Raw genomic sequence first — 20956 nt, 5'->3', positions numbered from 1 at the left:
TTCTTACTACCATATCATTTTCTTTGCAGCTACTGGCTCAGAATATTCAAATTATGCCACCTACTGGTCAGATGAAAAAGTTGGTTGAATTGATTTGTTAGGGTTGTTTTTTTTTTTTTTTTAGTTTAAAGCAAGAAAACTGAAAAGGTTCAGAATAGTAACGTTCACATTTAAAAAATTCTTTTTGAAGCTGTATGCTTTAAAAATGTTTTCTATGTTATTAAAAATTATGCTTGAAGTTAATTATGTTGGTCAGTTTTGGTTAGAAAGTAAATTTCATTACTTTTACTAGGTTTGGTCAAGTTTAGCCCTTAATCACTCCATGCTTTATCAGGTGGTATTCCTTGTGATTAAACTGTTTTTTAGTACCTTAGAGTCAAGTGTAGTTATGTAGAAATTAATAGCCTGCTTATTCAGCTATCGTTCCTTTTTTTTCTTATTGTTTTCAATTTTGGCATTGTACTGTTCAGTGGATACTATTAGGTGATAAAATGTAGTGGAAGAAGGTAAAATCCACAATTACTTAATTTTTCTGCTTGTCCCTTTCATTTATTCACTCTTTAGATGGTCCCTGACTGCCTCAGATACGCCAAGCATTGTGCTGGGTGCCTTACATATATTTTCTTACTGAATCTTTAACATGCCTTTGAGCAGCACATGATACTTTCTCTTTCACAGCTGAGTTAACTGAGGGGGTGAAACTGGGATTTCAACTCAGGCTGTAGATTCAGAGCCTGCTGTGAGCTGCTTTGTTGTACTCCAGCCTGCTTGTCCTGTAAGGGGAGACATGTGTGATCCAGGTGCCCTAATACAAGTACCTAGTATTTGTATTTCTTATTTGTATTTCTTACCTGGAGTAAGAAACTGGCAGGTTTCAGGGAGGTGAGATTGAAGCTGTGGGTTTTCACAAAGTGTTGAGATACCTTGTGAATTGGTTTGTTGAAACTGGGTCATCTGTCCTGTAGCATTTCTCATGGACTAGATTTCGTGTGATGTTCCTCTATGGCCAGTGTTTTTTTGCTTTAATTGAAAGATACGGAGGCTTCATCTGATTCAAGTACAAGCTTTTTGGCAAGATCTCTTCATAGGTACATTTGTTTTCTGTGCTTTTTCTTACATGTTACCATGACATTAAAAGTTGGAAAGTTAGGTGGCTCATTAGATCTAGATTTAGATGCCTAAAGAAAGATCTTAGATAATATATTTGGTCAGTGTTATCTGGTTATCTCTTTTCAAAATCAGCTGCAATAAAACAAAGTTTTGGTGGAAAAAATTATAGTTTTATTTAAATACTCTTCTGAGTTTTTTTCACATGGTATCTCAAGGTTTTACCCTTTGGAGCTGAAATTTCTTAGTATTTTCTAAATTCTAGTGTGGTTTTTCTTAGGAAGATAATACAATATGGATGAAATTATGTTTCACTGAAACACAGACAGAAAGAAAGTTGGGCTTTTTTCTGCCTTTTAACGACGATGATACCGGATAAAGAAGTACTGGAGAAGCTGGTTGAAAATATGAAATTGATTAACTGCACATTCTAGGTGATTCTGGATTCTTAGTATCTGTGATTAAATTTGCTATATTTATATGCAGATTTTATGCTAGGTACCAGCAGCTAGGTACTTGCCTGAAAAATCCCATGGACAGAGAGCCTGGCAGGCTACAGTCCAAAAGGTCTCAGAGTTCAACACAGCTGAGCAGCATAGCACAGCGGCACAAGAAGTTCAAAAGCCACATTAAAACGAAACAAAAACAAAAACCCGCTGTCACCTGGATCCCTTCCATACTTCACAGAGAATTAGAATTTGCACTTTTTCACTAGTAGTTACAACAGAGGACTGCAATAATTTTAGTTCTCAATCAGTAATTTACATTTGGTAAAATTTTAGCCTATCTCCACTTTTTTGTTTTAATCACCCAGGGTGGAAACTGCTTTGTATAGTCTGTGCCTCCTGTTTTAAACAGAGCTTACTGATCATAATTTAAACACTTCTCATCTCTTAGGGTTGTCATTCTGTGATACATGTAGGGCTGATGGTGAAATCTTGGGTGGTTTGTTCCTTCTCGTGTTTTCAGACTGCTGTGCTTTTTCAGCTCTTGAATTTCTGGCTATCGGTGGTGGCAGTGTCTGTTTGTGTCCTTTATCGCTGGTAAACATGATGGTATTATCAGTGCTCCAGTCTCTACAAGTCTCTCTTTGCTTCTGGTCCACTTTTCATATGCTACCGATGGAGGAAACATAACCAGCCTTCTTTGTATTCTATTGAAGTGCAAAAGAAGTGATTGCTCATATTGAGAGAAGCACTCACTTTCGTAGTGTGATTGTCAGTTTTGACTGTTGTGAGAATCCATTTTTCTTTTGCTTTCTAGTCACAGCTATGTCCTACTTAGTTGAGGTGGCTGAATAATAGTGTAGCAGAAATTAGCTGTAAGACTGTATTGTAACATCAATTGATATTTGACCATTTATTCACTTTTTCTGCCTCCTTATTCCCTGTCTTTGTTCTTAGTTCCTGCAGCCTCCTCCCACTGACTGTACTTTTGCTGTTACCTCTGTTAATGTTCCCATTAAGTTAGATTTTTCTAATTTATGGAATATGCCTTAGCATTTCTACTTTTATTTTGATCTTTCTGCATTTTACCTGTTTTAGGATTTTTTTTTTTCTTGAATTTTCTCCCCTCTCATTTTGGGCTTCCCTGGTGGCTCAGATGGTAAAGAATCTGCCTGCAATGCAGGAGACGCAGGTTGGATCCCTGTGTTGGGAAGATCCCCTGGAGAAGGGAATGGCTACTCACTCCAGTATTCTTGCCTGGAGAATTCCATGGACAGAGAGGAGCCTGGCAGGCTACATTCCACGGGGTCACAGAGAGTTGGTCATGACTGAACGATGAACACTTTTACTTTCCCTCCACTTTACTTGATCTGTTTTTGTTTGCTTGTTTGTTTTATTGTAAAGACAGCATTTAAAATGACTTAACCAATATTTGTGTTTTTAGTTTGAGACATTTCTTAATTAGACTTCTCAGGTCTCTCTTAAGTAAGTTTCTCTTCCCAGGTATCATTCATTTATAGATAAATGGTTAACTCTTATGGCCATTAGGGACTGTATCCAAGATTCAAAGGCAACTTGACAGGATTCTAAATACCAGTGATTTATAATCAAAGAATAAACACTTTAATTATCAGCATGATGAAGACTCAGTAATGTCAGGAATCCTCAGAGAAGCAAAATTTACAGACTGTAAGGCCATTATTGATTAGACCGTACTTATCAATTAATTTAACTGTGTGATTTGCTTTATCTAATTCTGCTGTTTTCTAAGAAACTTAATCTCTTATTCAAACCCCATCTGTCTTGCACTAAAAGATAAGAACAGATGATTCATGCGATTTATTTTTAAGTCTTTGAGAAAACTGGTTGCCGTCATTTTGAAGGGCAGTCTGACAGTGTATATCAGAAAAGCTGTAAGAATATTTGTATCCCCTAACTCAGCCTGCTTCCTGTTTATCATGAGGAATTAAAAATCCCAGGTTTTGTATATATTTGTTGCAGCATTTTTCATAATATTCGAAGACTTGAAACAGCTTTAATGACCAAAAGTGAGAGCTCAGTTACACTTTGGGATACTGACAGGATTGAATGTACTGCCTTTAAAATTATGCTTCAGATCAAAATGCATAAGTGTAATACAGTTTTAAACAAAAATTATGTGCATAAAAAAGAAATATCCCAAAATGATAACACCCTGTTAGGCATTTTCTCTGAGTTGTGGCATAAAATGGTTTTTTAATAATAATTTCTATTACTTATTGCTTTTGTGGGTTTTGGATAGACCACATTTTGAGTAGCCGGGGGAAAGATGACCTGAGGTGGTGTTTTTGCTTAGAACTGGCAGTTCTAACATTTCAGTTGATTTGCTTCCTGGGTGTTTCATTAACAAACTATAGGGAGTCAACCTTTGAAGTTATAATTAAGCAGTTTCACCTGTTCAAAATTTAGCATCCTGTGCTATAGTCTTTAACCACCTGTCACCGCTTATTTATCATGGCTGGTACTCTTAATCATTCCTTCCCTTCATTAGCAGGAAGTGACTCTTTAATCCGAGTAATTTGTTCACATTCATATTTCTCATGTAACCAAAATGTTTTAAAACTGAAAACAAGAAATGACTGCCTCATCTGCATTTTATGAAAAAGAAGAAGATAAACCAAAAGCAAGGGAGGCCTGGAGAGTTGCCTAGGGTAGTTCCTGACTGAGTCAATACTAGAAGCCCAAGGCATGGCTGTATCCCATCCTCCTGCCTCACTTCGACTTAGTGAATGATGTAGGAATATTCATGAGTTTAAGAATAAAATATGCACTTGGATTTAGTTACATACAGATATTTATAAATATGCAGATGTGTATACATTTTGTGTGTGTGTGTGTGTGTGTGTGTGTGTGTGGTTTAGGTTGCTCAGTTGGTAGAAAGATGGCAAGAGAAGATGAGAGTCATTTGCCAGCAAAGCTAACATAGAAAAGAAAGTGGCTTTCTTTTCAATAGACTTGAGTCCTTTTGTAAACAGTCCTGTCCCCTTGCAGAAGTGTATGGTTGGTCATGCAGGGCCAAGAAGGAAATGGTTAGATGCAATGAAGAAAGCCAGGGTCATTATCTCCAGGAAAAAAAAAAATCAATACATATGTGAGGATAGTAGAATAGTAGCATTATTTTGCCACTACACAAAGGACAGAGTATTTTTGAAAGTTTGTACCCGTGTGTGTGTAAGGGCTTGATTGTGGGTTCTTCACAAGGGAGAAAGCCTATATTTTTATCTGGAGACAACTAATGGGAAATCAGCATACCTTCTTTCAGAGGTGTATAAATAGAATTACTGGGGAATTAACCAGTGATCTGGGAAGCAGTTTTTTCCTTTAATGCCAGAAGGGTTTAGGGCTTTAATTAGAGGGCTAGCTGAATTCTGGGGATATTTTTTATTACATTTAATTAGCTCTTATTTATTTCTTTGCTAAGATATTTTTATAGGTATATAGTAAATCATATTTGCTGTTATAGATTCATTGTTATATTTCATTTTGTTACAGATATGAGATGCACTTGGATTCATTGTTATATTTATTTATGATAAAAAAAATCTAGCAGTTATTTTCACTGTTTTTCTTTACAGATATGAGAAGCCTAGCTTAAAAGAAAAGAAAAGGAAAAACTGTTTTAAACCACTAACTCTAGAAATAATGACTTCTAAGTAATTACTTAACTGTACGTTCAGTTTTCGTCTAGCAGTATCTCTTAAAACCAACCACCCAAAGAACTTGTTTCTGCTTGTTCTCTTACTAGTGTAATACAAACCTACTAAGTTTCTTTTTTCATGGACTAAAAAGTTTTTTTTGTTTCTTTGTTTTTTATTTAACTACTACTTTGTATATATTATATGACCTAGTAACTAAGTATAACTGAAAATAATACTTTTTTTTTGAGGGGAGAAGTTAGCCATTTCACTATCTAATCAGTACTGCTATGATTGAGTTAGGTATAAATTTGGTGGTATGGATGTATGCAGGTATGTTTATGATTCGAAGCTATGTACATATGTGTATGTAGGTACTTTGTAGCTGAAGTCTCTGGTCTTCACTATTTCTACCATTAGTGACTACACATTAATAATTGCTAGTGTATCAGTTATGAATACATGGAGTGGCATCAGAAAACTTGACTAGGAGTGGCATTAAAACCATCGGGATTTGTTTTTCTCATGTAAAAATAAGTCCAAAGCCTGGCAAGTTCACGGTTGGTACCGTGGCTCAGGGTATCTCATCAGCATTTGGGTTCCTCCTGTTTTCCTGCTCTGCCATATGACTTGCCTTTTAGGATTGTGAAGCTGGAAACTTAAAATAATCCTAATTTTAGAAATTCCTTTATTCTCTAACCCAGTTTGCCATCAACTTCAGTTGCCTCCAATGTGATGTCTTAGAGTTGACTACCCCTCCCCCATCTGCCACTCACTTCCTTACTTTTGCATTGCTTACAAAGTTTACAAAGTTTTCTAGCTGATGTCTCCAATCTCACTCTTCCTCTTTTATTCTGCCAATCATTAACAGTCTGATTTCTTGAAACCTAACTTTTTAAGTATTTCTTCCCTACTTTTAAACCAAATCCAAATTGTTTCCTCTTTGAGTTTTCATTCATAACGTGATTACTTTTCTTACTGAATCTTTATTTATCTTTCCTTCTCAATATAAATTATCACAGAACATTCTCTTCAGTGCACTGTTTCCTGTCTGCCATCACTAACAGACACACTATAAACTCCTGCCATGGAGATTTTTATCCTACTCTTTTTTTTTTCTCAGTTGAAATATGGTTGATTTACAATATTATATTAGTTTAAAGTGTGCAACAGAGTGATTCAGTATTTTTAGAGATTATGCTCCACTTAAAGTCATTATAAAATATTGGCTATATTTCTTTGTTGTACAATATATCCTTGTAGCTTATTTATTTTATATGTATTAGGTTATACCTTTTCATCCCTTAATCCCTATTCTCCCCTTCCCTCTCCCCATTGACAGCCACTAGTTTATTCTCTGTTTCTGCTTTGTTATATTCATTCATTTGTTTTATTTATCTCTGTTCTTCTCTAGTTGTGTCCCAAAGCCCCTACTCCTCCTGTTTTTACTTCGTTTCAAATCCTGGTTTTCAAGGCCAACTTTCTAAATTTCTTTCTTTACAGCCCCTGCCTATGTATTTTTCTATCTATTCTACACTATATTTTGAAGAAGTGTAATGTGGACCCACTCCAGTGTTCTTGCCTGGAGAATCCCATGGATGGGGGAGCCTGGTGGGCTGCCGTCTATGGGGTCACACAGAGTCGGACACGACTGAAGTGACTTAGCAGCAGCAGCATAGTGTAGTGGAATGTCTTTGGAATCGGTGTGAGTTTAAATCTTGATCTAGATGTAACTTTTTGACCTTAAGAAGTTTAACTTTTCTAAGCTAGTTTCCTTAGCTATGAAATTTAAACAATTATGTGCATACACATGTGTGCGTGCACACACACACACACACACACACTGTCTTTTTGTGACAGTAAAATGGGGTAATGTTTAGTAAAGTTTAGTGGTACTTAATATTAGTCCCTTAATATTAGGGATTGCAAAATCCCAGGATAATACTGTTAAACAAAGTTGAAGTTTATTTTTCTCTTATATTAAGGAAGTCCAGGGGTATGTAGTCCAGGATTGATATGGTAACTTTGTGTTCATCTGACACCCAGGCTTTCTGTATCCTTCTTTTCTATCATTCTGATATATGATTTCTACATAAAGTTTGAGATTACCATATCGTCCAGGGCTTCCCTGATGGCTGAGACAGTAAAGAATCTGCCCGCAATGCAGGAGACCCAGGTTGGATCCCTGGGTTGGGAAGATCCCCTGGAGGGGGGCATGGCAATCCACTCCAGTGTTCTTGCCTGGAGAATTCCATGGACAGAGGAGCCTGGCGGGCTACAGTCCATGGGGTTGCAAAAAATGGACACTACTGAGTGACTGACACTTTCACTTTTCATAGTCTACTTTTCATGGCTGCATTCCAGATAGCAAGAGGAGGAAGGAAAAAGGGATCTATTTCCAGTGCAGTCAACTTTCTTTAACCAGCCTTCCAGGAAATCTCTCACAACCTTTCTGCTTATAGTCTCCAAACACCTAGTCACATGACTGAAACGTATTAAAAGAAGGCTGCAAAGTGTGATCTCTTAGCTGGGTACATTGCTCCACAAATAAAATTAGTGTTCTATTACTGATGAAGGAGGTAAGAATATTGGGTGTCTGCAGGCACAGCTGAAGCAACTTAGCATGCCACACACACAAGCAGACTCAGCCATAGCAAATGGTGAGGTTAAACTAATATCATATGCCTCCTTTCTTTCTGTTCTATTTAAGTTAGCTTAGTGTTTCATTCTTCTTTGCTTCATATGTATCTTATTTTTCCCAGTTACTTTGGAAGTGTCTTAGGGATAAGGACCATGTATCATACTTCCCTGTTGTGTTTCAAAATACACAGCAGAATGCTTGGCACTTGGACCACTCAGTGAGAACTTAGTATGTATTTGTTAATTAATTGATTTTACTTTCCACTAGGACTGTGTTTCTTTTAGCCTCTTGTTGGATTTTCCCCTCCTAATGGGTATTTAATGTTATTCCCTCAACTGCAAACTAGCAGCTATCACGAAAGGAATGTGCCAGAGATTTTCCTTTGATAATTTTCTGTTTTCTGATGCCTTAATAGTTACCCTGTGGTGCTGATGATCTAAATTTTATCTTCCTTTGATTAACATATTTTAAATGTTTCTTTTTTTTTACCTAGTGGTTTTCGATAAAATCCCCAGATTGAACCTAAAGAGTAATGTAAAAATGTACATTGTATGTATCTATTACATACATATTTCTAATATACCTTTTTATTATGAATATATAGACTATTATTTTTCAAAATACCATGGTTGAAAAGGCCTCAGGACATTTTTTTTCTCCGCATATTTAACTCACTGATTTGTTTGTAAGAAAGCTGAATAATTTGAAAAGAAAGCGTAGGTTATAGTTGTCAAGTTGTTTTGAGCTCCAGGTTCTTTTTCTTTTTCTCCTCAACTATGGGTGAGAAGAGGAGAATTACTAACCAGAGATAGGAAGCTCTCTCTAAGAAGATAAAGAAATAGTAATACTACTGGAAACCTCTTTCTCAGCTGCTTGGGTCAGACATTATGTAAAAACAGAATCTTATAGTATCAAAGGATCTTATGATAGTAAAGATAATGTGAGTTCTTTTTTATTCTACTTTGGAACTTATTAAATGGAATGTTTTAAATGAACATGCTACATAAGAATACATTACATCATTAGTATATGAATACACATGTATAATACAGTTTCTTTCATACCCTTCACCAATATTCAACTATATTCATACACTCAAATATGTATATGTCATATAAGTACATACATAAATGTAGGAGATAAAGATGTGCTGCTACAAATTCTTCTTGGAATAAGGAAGGTGAGGTGTAAATAGGTAAAATAAAAAGTGATATATTATCCAGTTATGTACGCTCAAAAAGAGTAGGTAGATGGATGTATGTGAATGGTTGTGTGATCTTTTGGTAGAGTATTCAATGATTGGGAAAGAGGAGCCTTCTTAGCAAAGTAACCACATAGTGTGAAAGAGATTGAGAGTACATGTTAACTAAAAGTCATAGTAACTTTATGATACTTTTTAACGATGTTTTTGGACGGATATACAAATGACATACAGCTGTTTATAAAAAGTTGGTGTTTCTTTATAGTTTGACTTTATTTGGTTTTATTCTCATAGATGTTTTCTCCCAGATGTCAGATTCCAATGGCTTAATGATATTTAGCAAGTTTGACCAGTTTCTGAAGGAAGTTCTGAAGCTCCCAACAGCTGTCTTTGAAGGGCCATCTTTTGGTTACACAGAGCACTCGGTCCGCACCTGTTTTCCACAGCAGGTAAGGACGGTTTAATAGAACGTAGGACTTGAAGAGCTCTCATCTGCCCCTCTACCTTTAGTCAAATTTTGCCAGATTGCTTCACTCTACGGATATAGGTCTTGAATATGGGAGGAAAAAGAGCTTTAAATCAGAGGTGGGGGTATAAAAAAGAGGGAGGATCAAAAGTTCACCTGAGAACTCTTTTTGGGAGAGGGGAGGGAAGTCTTTTCTGAACAAAAAATGATAGGATTTGAAATATCTCAAATTACTAAGAGTTTCCAGGAAAATATTTGAGATGAAGTATTTGTATTATTGCTACTAGACATGTATTACTCTCCCTAGTGAGTTATTAACTGTGAAATATAGGAATTTTGATATAAAACTCTATACAATTCAGATCATTGTTTCCTGAGCACCAGAGACAAGCAATGCTGTACAACTCTCAACTGTCAGCTCACAGTCTCTCAAGAGTATAATGCCATTTTCATATAAAAGAAAGATAGATTTGATTTCTTCTTTATTCGTGAGTGTCCTTGTGTGGTCTTGCTCCAGAGGTTAGTGTGAGTATATTCCTGAGATCTTAAGTGTGCCTCAAAGAACTCAGAGCAGAGTGGATACTTGCTGTAGCAGCCATTTTTTTTTTCCAGGTAGAGATGAGATAACAGAGCTTCATGCTACATTTAAAAAGTTCTAGAAAGCAGAGAACTTTTTAAAATCTATGTTAAAGCTTCCCAGATGGTGCTAGTGGTAAAGAACCCTCCTGACAATGCAGAAGACGTATGAGATGCCGGTTCAGTCCCTGGTTATGGTTCGATCCCTGGGTCGGGAAGATCCCCTGGAGAAGGGCATGGCAACTGACTCCAGTATTCTTGCCTGGAGAATTTCATGAACAGAGAAGTCTGGTGGGCTATAGTCCATAGGGTTGCACAGAGTCGGACATGGTTGAAGTGACTTAGCACACATGTTAAAATTAATGGGTAAAAGATACGGAAATAGGATACTGACATAGTTTGAAGGTGTCTCACCACAGAATATTTATTAATTATAAGGGAAACATAGTAACTTGGCAGTAGAGAAACCTGTCAGATACCACTTTAACCAAGTGATCAAATCCAAGTCTCCAGCAGAGGGAGAGGCTGACAATCCTGTTCCCTAGTAGGATGCCCTAAGAAGTAGCCAGTATGATTGCTGTGGTTCTCTTTAGAGAAAAGTACAACCAGAGTCTCATTGAGGAAACATTCAATAATGCCAAATGCAGGATTTCTGCAACATAACTGGCCCACACACTTTAAAAGGGCAATGTCATGAAAGACAAAAAAAGATTGAGGAGCTGTTCCGGATTTTAGGAGTCTAAAGAGACATGAAAACTGAAACACAACCATGATCCGGATTTTTGTTGTAGTTGTTATAAAGGACGTCATTGGGACAATAGAGAAAATCTGAATTGAAGCTTGTAGACTAGATAATAGTATTCTGTCAATAACATTGATTTCCTGATTTTGATACTTGCATTTAATCAAGAGAATGTCCTGATTTTGCAGAATAAAAAGCTATTTAAAGTTAAAAGTACATCTCTTCTGCAGTGTTAACATTTGAGGAGTCTGAGTTAATGGCAAATGGGAATTTTTAAATAATCTTCTTATAGGCTTTCCATAAATCTGAAATTATTTAGAAGTAAAAGGTTAAAATGGCTTCCCTGATAGCTCCATTGGTAAAGAATCCGCCTGCAATGCAGGATACCCCAGTTCAATTCCTGGGTCGGGAATATCTGCTGGAGAAGGGGAAGGCTACCCACTCCAGTATTCTTGGGCTTCCCTTGTGGCTCAGCTGGTGAAGAATCCACCTGCAATGTGGGAGGCCTGGGTTCAATCCCTGGGTTAGGAAGATCCCCTGGAGAAGGGAAAGGCTACCCACTTCAGTATTCTAGCCTACAGAATTCCATGGATTGTATAGTCCATGGGATCACAAAGAGTCGGACACAACTGAGCAACTTTCACTTTCACTTTCAAAAGATTAAAATATGGGATATTTAGCCAGGCCATAGAATAACATATCCATACATATATTCACCAAAAATTATATTACAGAACTTCCTGGAAGTCTGACTTTGTTTTCCTGGATATTGACTAAAGTTTAGCAAGAGTTGACTGGCATATGAATATGTGTGTATGTGTTTCATAGGTATCCTAACTAAGCAACATTTATTGTCTGTGTTAGCAAGCCCCTCATTACCGTTATAATCTCGTGTGCATTATTACCATTTTCATTGATTTGAAGACCCTTTCCACGCCTAACGTCTCTCAAAATCTCTCGTATAGCCCATGGCATCTGACCATTGCTTTTGGCGGGTGGTGGTTATGATGGGTTGTCATTTCCTGTGCATATGTAATAACTTGATCATAGTTGTTGCTGTCGGAGGTACTTCAGCTGAGTTATGTCCCCCTTTTGGTACTGCATGTGCTGTCATTTCAGATGTCCTCAGGGAGAGTATACTCTGATTCAGTATTAAAAAGTTGTTGTAAACACAGAAGATGGTGGACATAACAGAAATAAATTTTGCATTAGTGACATAAATACTCATCATTGGAAAAACTACATATTTTCTTACAAAGCAACATCAGGTGCTTTACAGAAGATTTTCTTTCTTTCTTTTTTTTTAAAGGAAGATATCCACAAATAGATGAAGCTGTGTTTTTATCATTGAGATACGACCAAAATCATTTCTTGTCAGTTGAAGAAGTGCCACTGAACCTTGCAAAATTGCCAAATCCTTCTGAATAGATGAAAGGAATTTCAGTTCATCAGGAGGCTGGTGGGACCGATTCACATGTCATGAAGGATTATAGTTAATTAAGTCATTGAGTTAGTTTAATTGGCTGAGTGTTTTTCTTTCTTAGTGGCAGGAAAAAAAAAATAATGGTGCATCTTACAAATGATGGTGTCTTAGATTGGATGAAATACAGTGTATAACATGGATTTTGATATGAACAGGTCTCTGGTAATGAGGCCTATATCGCTGGCTGTCATTAGATTGAACAAAATTGCAGAGAGTTGAAACTGAGATTTTGCCCTAGTTGGGCCTGTGGAGGAGAATGTCTTGCTAAATTATTTCTTAGGTAGAAATGATGATGGCTCCAAGATTGTTTTCTTTTTTTAAGGTTAATTTTTAATGGAGTATAGTTGACTTATGTTTTCATTTTTTAAGAGATTTTTGTCAGTTAATAGTGCTTACTGTGAACATTGCTGTAGAAAAGGCCCTGCCCTCTGCTATTACTCATGAGCTGAGAACAGGGTCTGATGGTTCCCTGGCCAGTAGGCAGGGCTGGAGGTTGCTGGGTGTGCAGTGTTGGGGGCTCTTGGCTCAGCTTCTCTGCGACACAGTCTACATGTACTCCCTCCTCTGGAGTCTGTGGTTCACTAGTCTTCAGGGTAAGCAGGAAAATTCTTTGCCGAGAAAGCTCTGAGAATCGTGGACTCCTAGTCACTTTACTTCCTGCCCTAATGGCAGCCTAAAAGATGAGGACATACCTGCTCAGATGCTGCTTCTGATTCATTATTCCTTTTAAGCATAAGCAAATCTGAGTTTAAGTCATCATTTTAAAAAACATCCCTGTTGATGTCCGTATTTTGCTTTAAACAAAAACAAACCTTGCAAACTCCTCACTGTCTACTGGATTGTCAGCCACACAGGCGGTGCTATCAGTCCACCCACAGCCTGTCTTTTCTCCTTCACTCCGGATCTCTCCTACCCCTTTGCCTCAGGATGCCCTTAGATATTGCCCCAGTGCCCTTTACATTCCCACCAGCAATGGGTAAGGCCATCTTTTTCTTTGCAGCCTTGCCAACAGCACATATTCTTTCATTTAGGATTTTTTTGCCAGTCTGAGAGATGAGAAATGTTATCTTAGCATAGTTTTGATTTGCATTTCACTTGTTTTGCATAAGCGAAAGTGATGTTCTTCTCTTCTTTATGTTCTTAGCCCTCACTGAAATGCAGTAGCCTCTGACCTTTTCTGTCTCCTCCAACAAAGGCCTCATATTTCATATCACAGCTAAATATCTCCTGGTCTTTGATGCTCTGAATCTTTCAATGTAGGATTAATTGCTTCCTGTTCTGCAATCTCTGGCCAGTTCTATGTAGCTCACTAATATCCTGAAGGGATGCACCTTGGTCTTCAAATTTACATCCTCATGACTAACAGTCTAGAAAATCATCAGTGCTTACTAGTTATTTGTTGGATTAATTGAGTAGTGGTTTTAAATCAAATATGGCATGAGAAAGTATCTGGGTTTGAATTCTAATCATAAGCTTAAAGCTCATGGATATACTTACTTGCAACCTAATTGTTTTCATTGATACTTTTATTCCATCATTATCTACAATGAGATAATCTTTACAATGAGGAAAATACAGAATTTCAGATTTTTTAAAGACTTTCCATTTTTTAAAAGCTGTAATAAATAAAAGTCGCTCTGACAAAAAGCACAGCAACTTTACATTGTTGTGTCATTGCAAAGTGTCCTAATTTTCAAAGTCCAAAATAAATCTGTGATATGGACAAATTCAGAGCCTTTTAATAATTGAAGGCCAATCCATAACACTGGTCCCATAACCAGTTAACGTGTGCTTGCCCTTGTCAGACAAAATATTTTTATAACTCTACACAAAAGTTTGTATAAAAACATTTTAATCTGAAAGATTTTTAAAATGATATTTTTAAGGCTTTTAGCTAAATGCTGTACATTGTTTAACTGATGACCAAGTAAGTCATAGGACAATGGATAAAAATTATTTACCTATTGCCTATAAGAAAATAAGAGTTTTTAATAAAAATGATGAGATTGGAAATTGCAATTATGATGATCTAATGCTACATTATTTTACTTGTTTTCTCATATTATTTTAGTGATACTGGATTTCCCAGTTTTAAGAGATAATTTGTCCCCTCTTTTAATGCAGGAAAGTTGTAGCTCAAAGTAGAGGGAGGGACTTGAGAATGGATGGCATCTAGACTAGTAATTGTCAGTATTGAGGATTAGAATAACAAAGGGCAGGGAGGTAGGTGACAAACTGAAACACCGGATTAAAAGAAAAATAGGAAAGTACGTACGAAGATAAAAACAGCCTTAGTGTTTTATTGGGGAAGGCATAAATAAATCATGGTGTTTTTGCTCAGTGGATAAGGCAGCTGTTAAAATGATTAGAAAAGAAGACGTTGTAGCAAAACAATAAAGTATTTAATAAAACAACTTAAAAAACAGATCGTATATTTTTATCTACCCTGTGTACGTAACTCTATAGAAACATGCATTTGGAGGGAAATACAGAAAAATGAGAATTGTAATGGGAATGTGCATTATATGCAGTTTTATTACAGCTTTTATTATAAATATTGTGCTGTAAAAAATAAAGAGAAATGCAAAGCATGCATTCAAGAGCAAAACCAAAATAAAACAAAAAGGTAGAGAAAGAGGCAGTCTCTTTTTCACACAGTTATTTTCTGAGACATGAAATTTTAGAGCTAGGAATTCTGTCCCATGAGTTCTCAAACTTTCTGGTATCAGGACCATTTTACACCCCAAAAAACATTTGAGAACCCCAGAGAGCTTTTGTCTATGTGGGTTATATCTATCACTATTTCCATGTTAGAAATTAAAATTGATAAATTAAAAATATTAAATCATTTAAAAAGAATAATGACAGCCTATTATATATTAACACAAATAATATACTTTATGAAAAATATATTCCAAAACAAAAAAATTTAATGAGAAGAATGCCATTGTTTTATATTTTTGGCAAATTTCCTTAATACTTGGCTCAATTGAAGGCAGCTGGATTCTCATATCTGCTTATCCATTCAATCTGTTGTGATATGTTGTTTTGGAGTAAGTATGGAAAAAATAATCTGGTCTCACACAGCTGTGTAGTTGGAAAAGGGAGGAACATTTTAAAAGCTTTTGCAGATAATTATGGATATGCCATGTTGGAACACTCCACCATACCCTCTTGAGAGAGTGAACTGGAAAAGGCAGATAATATCTTAGTGTTATTATGGAAGTAGTTTTGGCCTCATGAACTCCCTAGAAATGATTTAGGAACCTCCCAGGGGGATCTCTGGCCATCCTTGGAGAACCACTGCTCTAGCCCTTGAGAGATAAGAAAACTGAAACCAGATTATTAGGTGATTTTCCCCCAAATCACGTAGTTTATGGAAGATAGAGTCCTGGGACATGGTTCTTCTGGCTTCACTCCTCATGCTTTCAGTGGACCTCCAATTATAGTATGATTTAGGACAACTTAGGACAAGAACCGACTCATTGGAAAAGACCCTGATTCTGGGAAGGATTGAGGGTGGAAGGAGAAGGGGACGACAGAGGATGAGATGGTTGGATGGCATCACCAACGCGATGGACATGGGTTTGAGTAGACTCTGGGAGTTGGTGATGGACAGGGAAGCCTGGTGTGCTGCAGTCCATGGGGTCACAAAGAGTTGGACAAGACTGAGTGACTGAACTGAATTGAACTGAGGACAACTTTTGGAAACTGATCCTGAGTGTATTTATAAGGGAATTCTGAGATATCAGATATATCCATTCCTCTGTCTATGGACTTTTAGGTTGCTTTCATGTCCTGCAATGAGCATTGGGGTACATGTAGCCTTTCAGACCATGTTTTCCTCTGGATATATACCCATGAGTGGGATTGCAGGGTCATATGGTAGCTCTATTTTTAGTTTTTTAAGGAACTTTTTCATCTTGAACATTTTTTAAAAACCTGTAAAACTCCATGATAGGTGAGCCAAGACTTTTTAGGGAAAGTAACATTAGGATTATAAGTGGGCTTGTAAAAATGTAATTTTTAACAAATATAAGAAGATACAGATAATTTAAACATTATCATGAATGATATGTTTAATATTTGTTAACTACCTCTGACTAGTTTAAAAAAACTCCCTAGCATCTTCTTTCTCAATTTGAAGTGGATGCTTTTAATTTTATTTTGGTTTATTGCAGTTATTTACATACCCACTCTATTTTCCATGTCCGAACCTCCATTCAAATGTTGGGTGACTTACTGGTTTTATTTTTTTGTTGTTCACCCATTCCTCCCAATTTCCATTGAAATCTCAGAAACAGGAGTAACTTGGATGCCTGAGATGGAAAACACTTTGGAAAAATTTAGCCTATTTGAGTAGGCATTTCTCAAACCACACCATCAGTGCACAGCTGTGTATAAAGGGCCTTTGGGTGTTATCACCCTCAGCCCTCTTGCATATATGTGAGACCCTTTCCCTCTCTCCATTCACTGCTGGCCTGTACTCTGTCTTGGATCTGAGACTTTGCTTCAGATTTCTTCAGAAGTAGTCTTTTGAAGGATACCTGAGTTGTTCTGATTCGGTTAAGACTTTTACAAGTCATGTAAATGTGTTTTTCCTTTCTTGTCTCATCTGTAAAATGAAGATAGTAATGCCGATTTATCTTTTTTCATTTCATATCTTTATTGAAATACAGTTGACTTACAATATTTATTCCAGGTGTGTGTGTGTTAGTCCCTCAGTCCTATCTGCCTCTTTGTGACCCAATGGGCTGTAGCCTGCCAGACTCCTCTGTCCATGGAATTCTTTAGGCAAGAATACTGGAGTGGGCTGCCATTCCCTGCTCCAAGCTTCAGGTGTACAGCACACTAATTCCATCCTAGCCTATTTGTCTTATACAGTTGTTTTAAGACTCAAATAAAATAATGTAAGTAGAAATGCATTTGAATATAGAAATAGTATTTAGGGTAGTGTGTTACAATGTCTGTAGTAATACAAAATATTATTTATTTTGCTATAAAATTTCCCATGTAATTCATTCCACCTTGGTTGTGAGAATCCTAAGTTAGCCTAACGTTAGAGTTCAGAGGTAACTTGAAAAATAATTTTTTTTTTCTCTTCACAGAAAAAGATAATGCTAAATATGTTTTTAGACACAATGATGGCCGATCCTCCTCCCCAGTGCCTTGTCTGGCTACCTCTCATGCATAGGCTTGCCCACGTGGAGAATGGTAAGCAGAACTTTCATCATTCAGTCCCCCGTGCTGTAGGAAGTATGTGAACTGATAATATATGTAATGTCTTAGTTATTGTCATTGAAAATTGTAATTGATATTTGTTGGCACTCCATCATTTGAATTCGTAGTTTCAGCTTTCAAAAAAGAAAATTTATTTCTCAAAAATAAAAAAAGAGGAAAGGGGACATATTACATAGGATACCAATGTAGTAATATCAGGTCAGAAAACTTTGTGTTTCAAACTCTAGGCTTTTCTCCCCAAATTCCAGATGATTGTTTTCCGCTTGATCCCACCCGACTTAGCCGTGACTTCCTTTTTTTCCCCTGTAGTTTATAAAAAGCTTAGCTCCAAAAAATTGAATGTATTAAATAGCCACCATTAAAATTCTAATTATTTTGGAATAGTTTAAAGGAAAGTAGCTAAGATAGAATTTGCTACTTGGTTTCACCAGTACTCAGTTTTTTTCTTTACTACTGAATTACTCTCAGTATTCTCCCCAAGTGCATGCATGCTAAGTCACTTTAGTCGTGTCCAATTCATGTGACCTCACGGACTATGTAGCCTGCCAGGCTCCACTGTCCATGGAATTCTCCAGGCAAGAATACTGGAGTGGGTTTCTTCCCGACCCAGGGATCAAACCTGTGTCTCTTGCATATCCCACTTTGGGAGGCGGGTTCTTTTGGAATTGAAATGGTATTTACCTCTGAGTAACTTCTTAGGTTTTTCTAGTATTGTTACCAGCTTAACTCCTTGATTAGGTTGTTTCAGTTCATTAAAGGAAAGGCCCTGTTTTCTCTGGACCTTCCCTTCTCTCATGGCTCTTGCCTGTCTCTCCTTATTCCACAGAAGAGAAAGAATGAAAGGTGACAGGCACTAAAAGTTAGAGTCCTCTTCTTCATTTTGTAAGAATGAGAGAACATAACCATACTCTCTTATATTCTCTGCCTCCTATTCATATCTTTTATTTTTTTTAATTTCTCAGCCTTTTGCCCAATTATGACTTTAGTTCACAAGTCCTTAGATGCAAGATTATTTTCCTAAAGTTCTGGAATTTCTTGAGTAGACTAAAACAGCTAAATTTTAAACAGGATTTTTGGAAAGAGCTTTGTGCTATTAAATTATAACAATATTGCTTCCTTGGGGGAGCAATACTTTTATAGTCCTAAATGTTTTAGTAGTTTCATATCCAGCTCATTTTCGTAAAATCGTTTTATGCCTAGTCTACCAAGTAGAGGGAATCTCATTTGTCGAGATGTATTATCATTATCCATGTGAACATTTTGTTGTGACTTTCTATGTAGTATTTATTGATTACATTCTTATGTGATTAACACTTTGATTACTCTTTAGAAATATCTTGGTGACAAAAATTTAAATTTCTTAGAGGAAGTTTCAGAGAAGGCAATGGCACCCCACTCCAGTACTCTTGCCTGGAAAATCCCATGGATGGAGGAGCGTGGTGGGCTGCAGTCCATGGGGTCACTAAGAGTCGGACACGACTGAGCGACTTCACTTTCACTTTTCACTTTCATGCATTGGAGTAGGAAATGGCAACCCACTCCAGGGTTCTTGCCTGGAGAATCCCAGGGACCGGGGAGCCTGGTGGGCTGCCGTCTCTGGGGTCGCACAGAGTTGGACACGACTGAAGCGACTTAGCAGCTGCAGAGGAAGTTTATACTTTCAACTTCTCATTCCAGATTTTACTCTTTCTGTTATTCTTTAGTGATCCTGTTGCATTATTTTTTTCACCAAGTGCTCAGGTTTTGTCCTTGTTTGTTTTGAGTCTTGATTCTCTAGTTAACCTACATTTTTGGAAGCAGGACTAGAAGTCCTTATAATTGAGATAAGATTGCCTTTGTATCCATAGAGCCATAAAGAGCTATTCAAATGATGATTTGACTATTACACCCCTCTTTCCTTTGACTTTGACTTCTTGTGTTCAGAATTGAATTGGCAAAGGGAACAATGTTGCTTTCAACATTTAAAAGTATAAATAACAGTCTGAAATACACAGTTGTGCATTTATTGCCCACTTTCCACTCAATGAATTGGACTTTCAGGCTCCAGTAACCCTTATAAATCCTAATTGCCAGCTGGCGGTTGTCCACCAGGTAAGATGCTGTGTAAGGTGGAGAAAAGAGTGGCAGGTCACTGAGTTTCCCTTCCTCCAAATCACTGACCCTTCATTGGTTAGATTAGAGTACTTTATTTTATGTCAGTACTTAGAGCTCTTACCTAAAACTAGTACTTTTTTTTTTTAATTAAAAAAAATTTTTTTTTAAATTGAAGGATGATTGCTTTACAGAATTGTGTTGGTTTCTGCCAAACCTCAACATGAATCAGCCATAGGCGTACATATGTCCCCTCCCTCTAGAGCCTCCCTCCCACCTCCCTCCCCATCCCTACCCCTCTAGGTTGTTACAGAGCCCGGGTTTGAGTTCTCAGAGTCATACAGCAAATTCCCATTGGCTATTAAAACTAGTATTTTGATGTGGCTTGCCTTACTTTTTTTTTTTTTTTTTTACCAGTTCCCATTTGCTCCCCAGTATGTAATACTATTTAATTCAGCAAACATTTCAAGACCATCAGTCCAAGGGACTGTGTGAAATACCACTCCCAGGTAATAGAGACGCATAGCGTGTTGTCCTGGCCCTCTCAGATTTTATGTTAGTGAAGGAGACGTGTCCACAGCCAACAATATACATCTCTTTAAAAGAAATAGGATTGGAAGAGAAATTTGGAGTGAAGGTGTCTCTCCTTACTTATGCTGCTGCTACTGCTGCTAAGTCGCTTCAGTCGTGTCCGACTCTGTGCGGCCCCATAGACAGCAGCCCACCAGGCCCCGCTGTCCCTGGGATTCTCCAGGCAAGAACACTGGAGTGGGTTGCCATTTCCTTCTCCAATGCATGAAAGTGAAAAGTGAAAGTGAAGTCGCTCAGTCGTGTCCGACTCTTTTTGACCCCATGGACTGCAGCCTACCAGGCTCCTCCGTCCATGGGATTTTCCAGGCAAGAGTACTGGAGTGGGGTGCCATTGCCTTCTCCATGTATGCAAACTTTGAGACATGAGTGATGTTTTAAAGATGGAAATTGATTGGTTTCTAAGCTGAATTGTAATCGATTCTCAATGGGACATTTTGGTATTGTCTTTTTATTTCAGTGAATGGCTGGTTCAGTTCAGTTCAGTCACTCAGCCGTGTCCAACTCTTTGCGACCCTATGAACCGCAGCACGCCAGGCCTCCCTGTCTATCACCAACTCCCGGAGTTTACCCAAACTCATGTCCATTGAGTCAGTGATGCTATCTAACCATCTCATCCTCTGTCGTCCCCTACTCCTCCTGCCCTCAATCTTTCCCAACATCAGGGTCTTTTCCAATGAGTCAGTTCTTCACATCAGGT

The 20956-nt window shown here is 37.4% G+C and overlaps 1 protein-coding gene across 4 annotated transcripts in view; it reads left to right on the top strand.

Moving 5' to 3' along the window:
- The window catches only part of DTNB (dystrobrevin, beta), a 210494-nt gene that overhangs the window by 38560 nt on the left and 150978 nt on the right, over positions 1-20956 (top strand). For all 4 annotated transcript variants that reach the window (XM_010840575.1, XM_010840576.1, XM_010840573.1 and 1 more), the window contains exons 5-6: positions 9364-9518; positions 17445-17550. In XM_010840575.1, coding sequence (XP_010838877.1) covers positions 9364-9518; positions 17445-17550 — 261 coding nt within the window. The remainder of the gene's footprint in view (positions 1-9363; positions 9519-17444; positions 17551-20956) is intronic.

This window comes from Bison bison, unplaced genomic scaffold (assembly GCF_000754665.1).
Source record: "Bison bison bison isolate TAMUID 2011002044 unplaced genomic scaffold, Bison_UMD1.0 scf7180017864145, whole genome shotgun sequence".
Classification (NCBI taxonomy): Eukaryota; Metazoa; Chordata; class Mammalia; order Artiodactyla; family Bovidae; genus Bison; species Bison bison.
The sequence above is the reverse complement of the archived record's forward strand: the minus strand, read 5'-3'. Positions and strand labels throughout refer to the sequence as shown.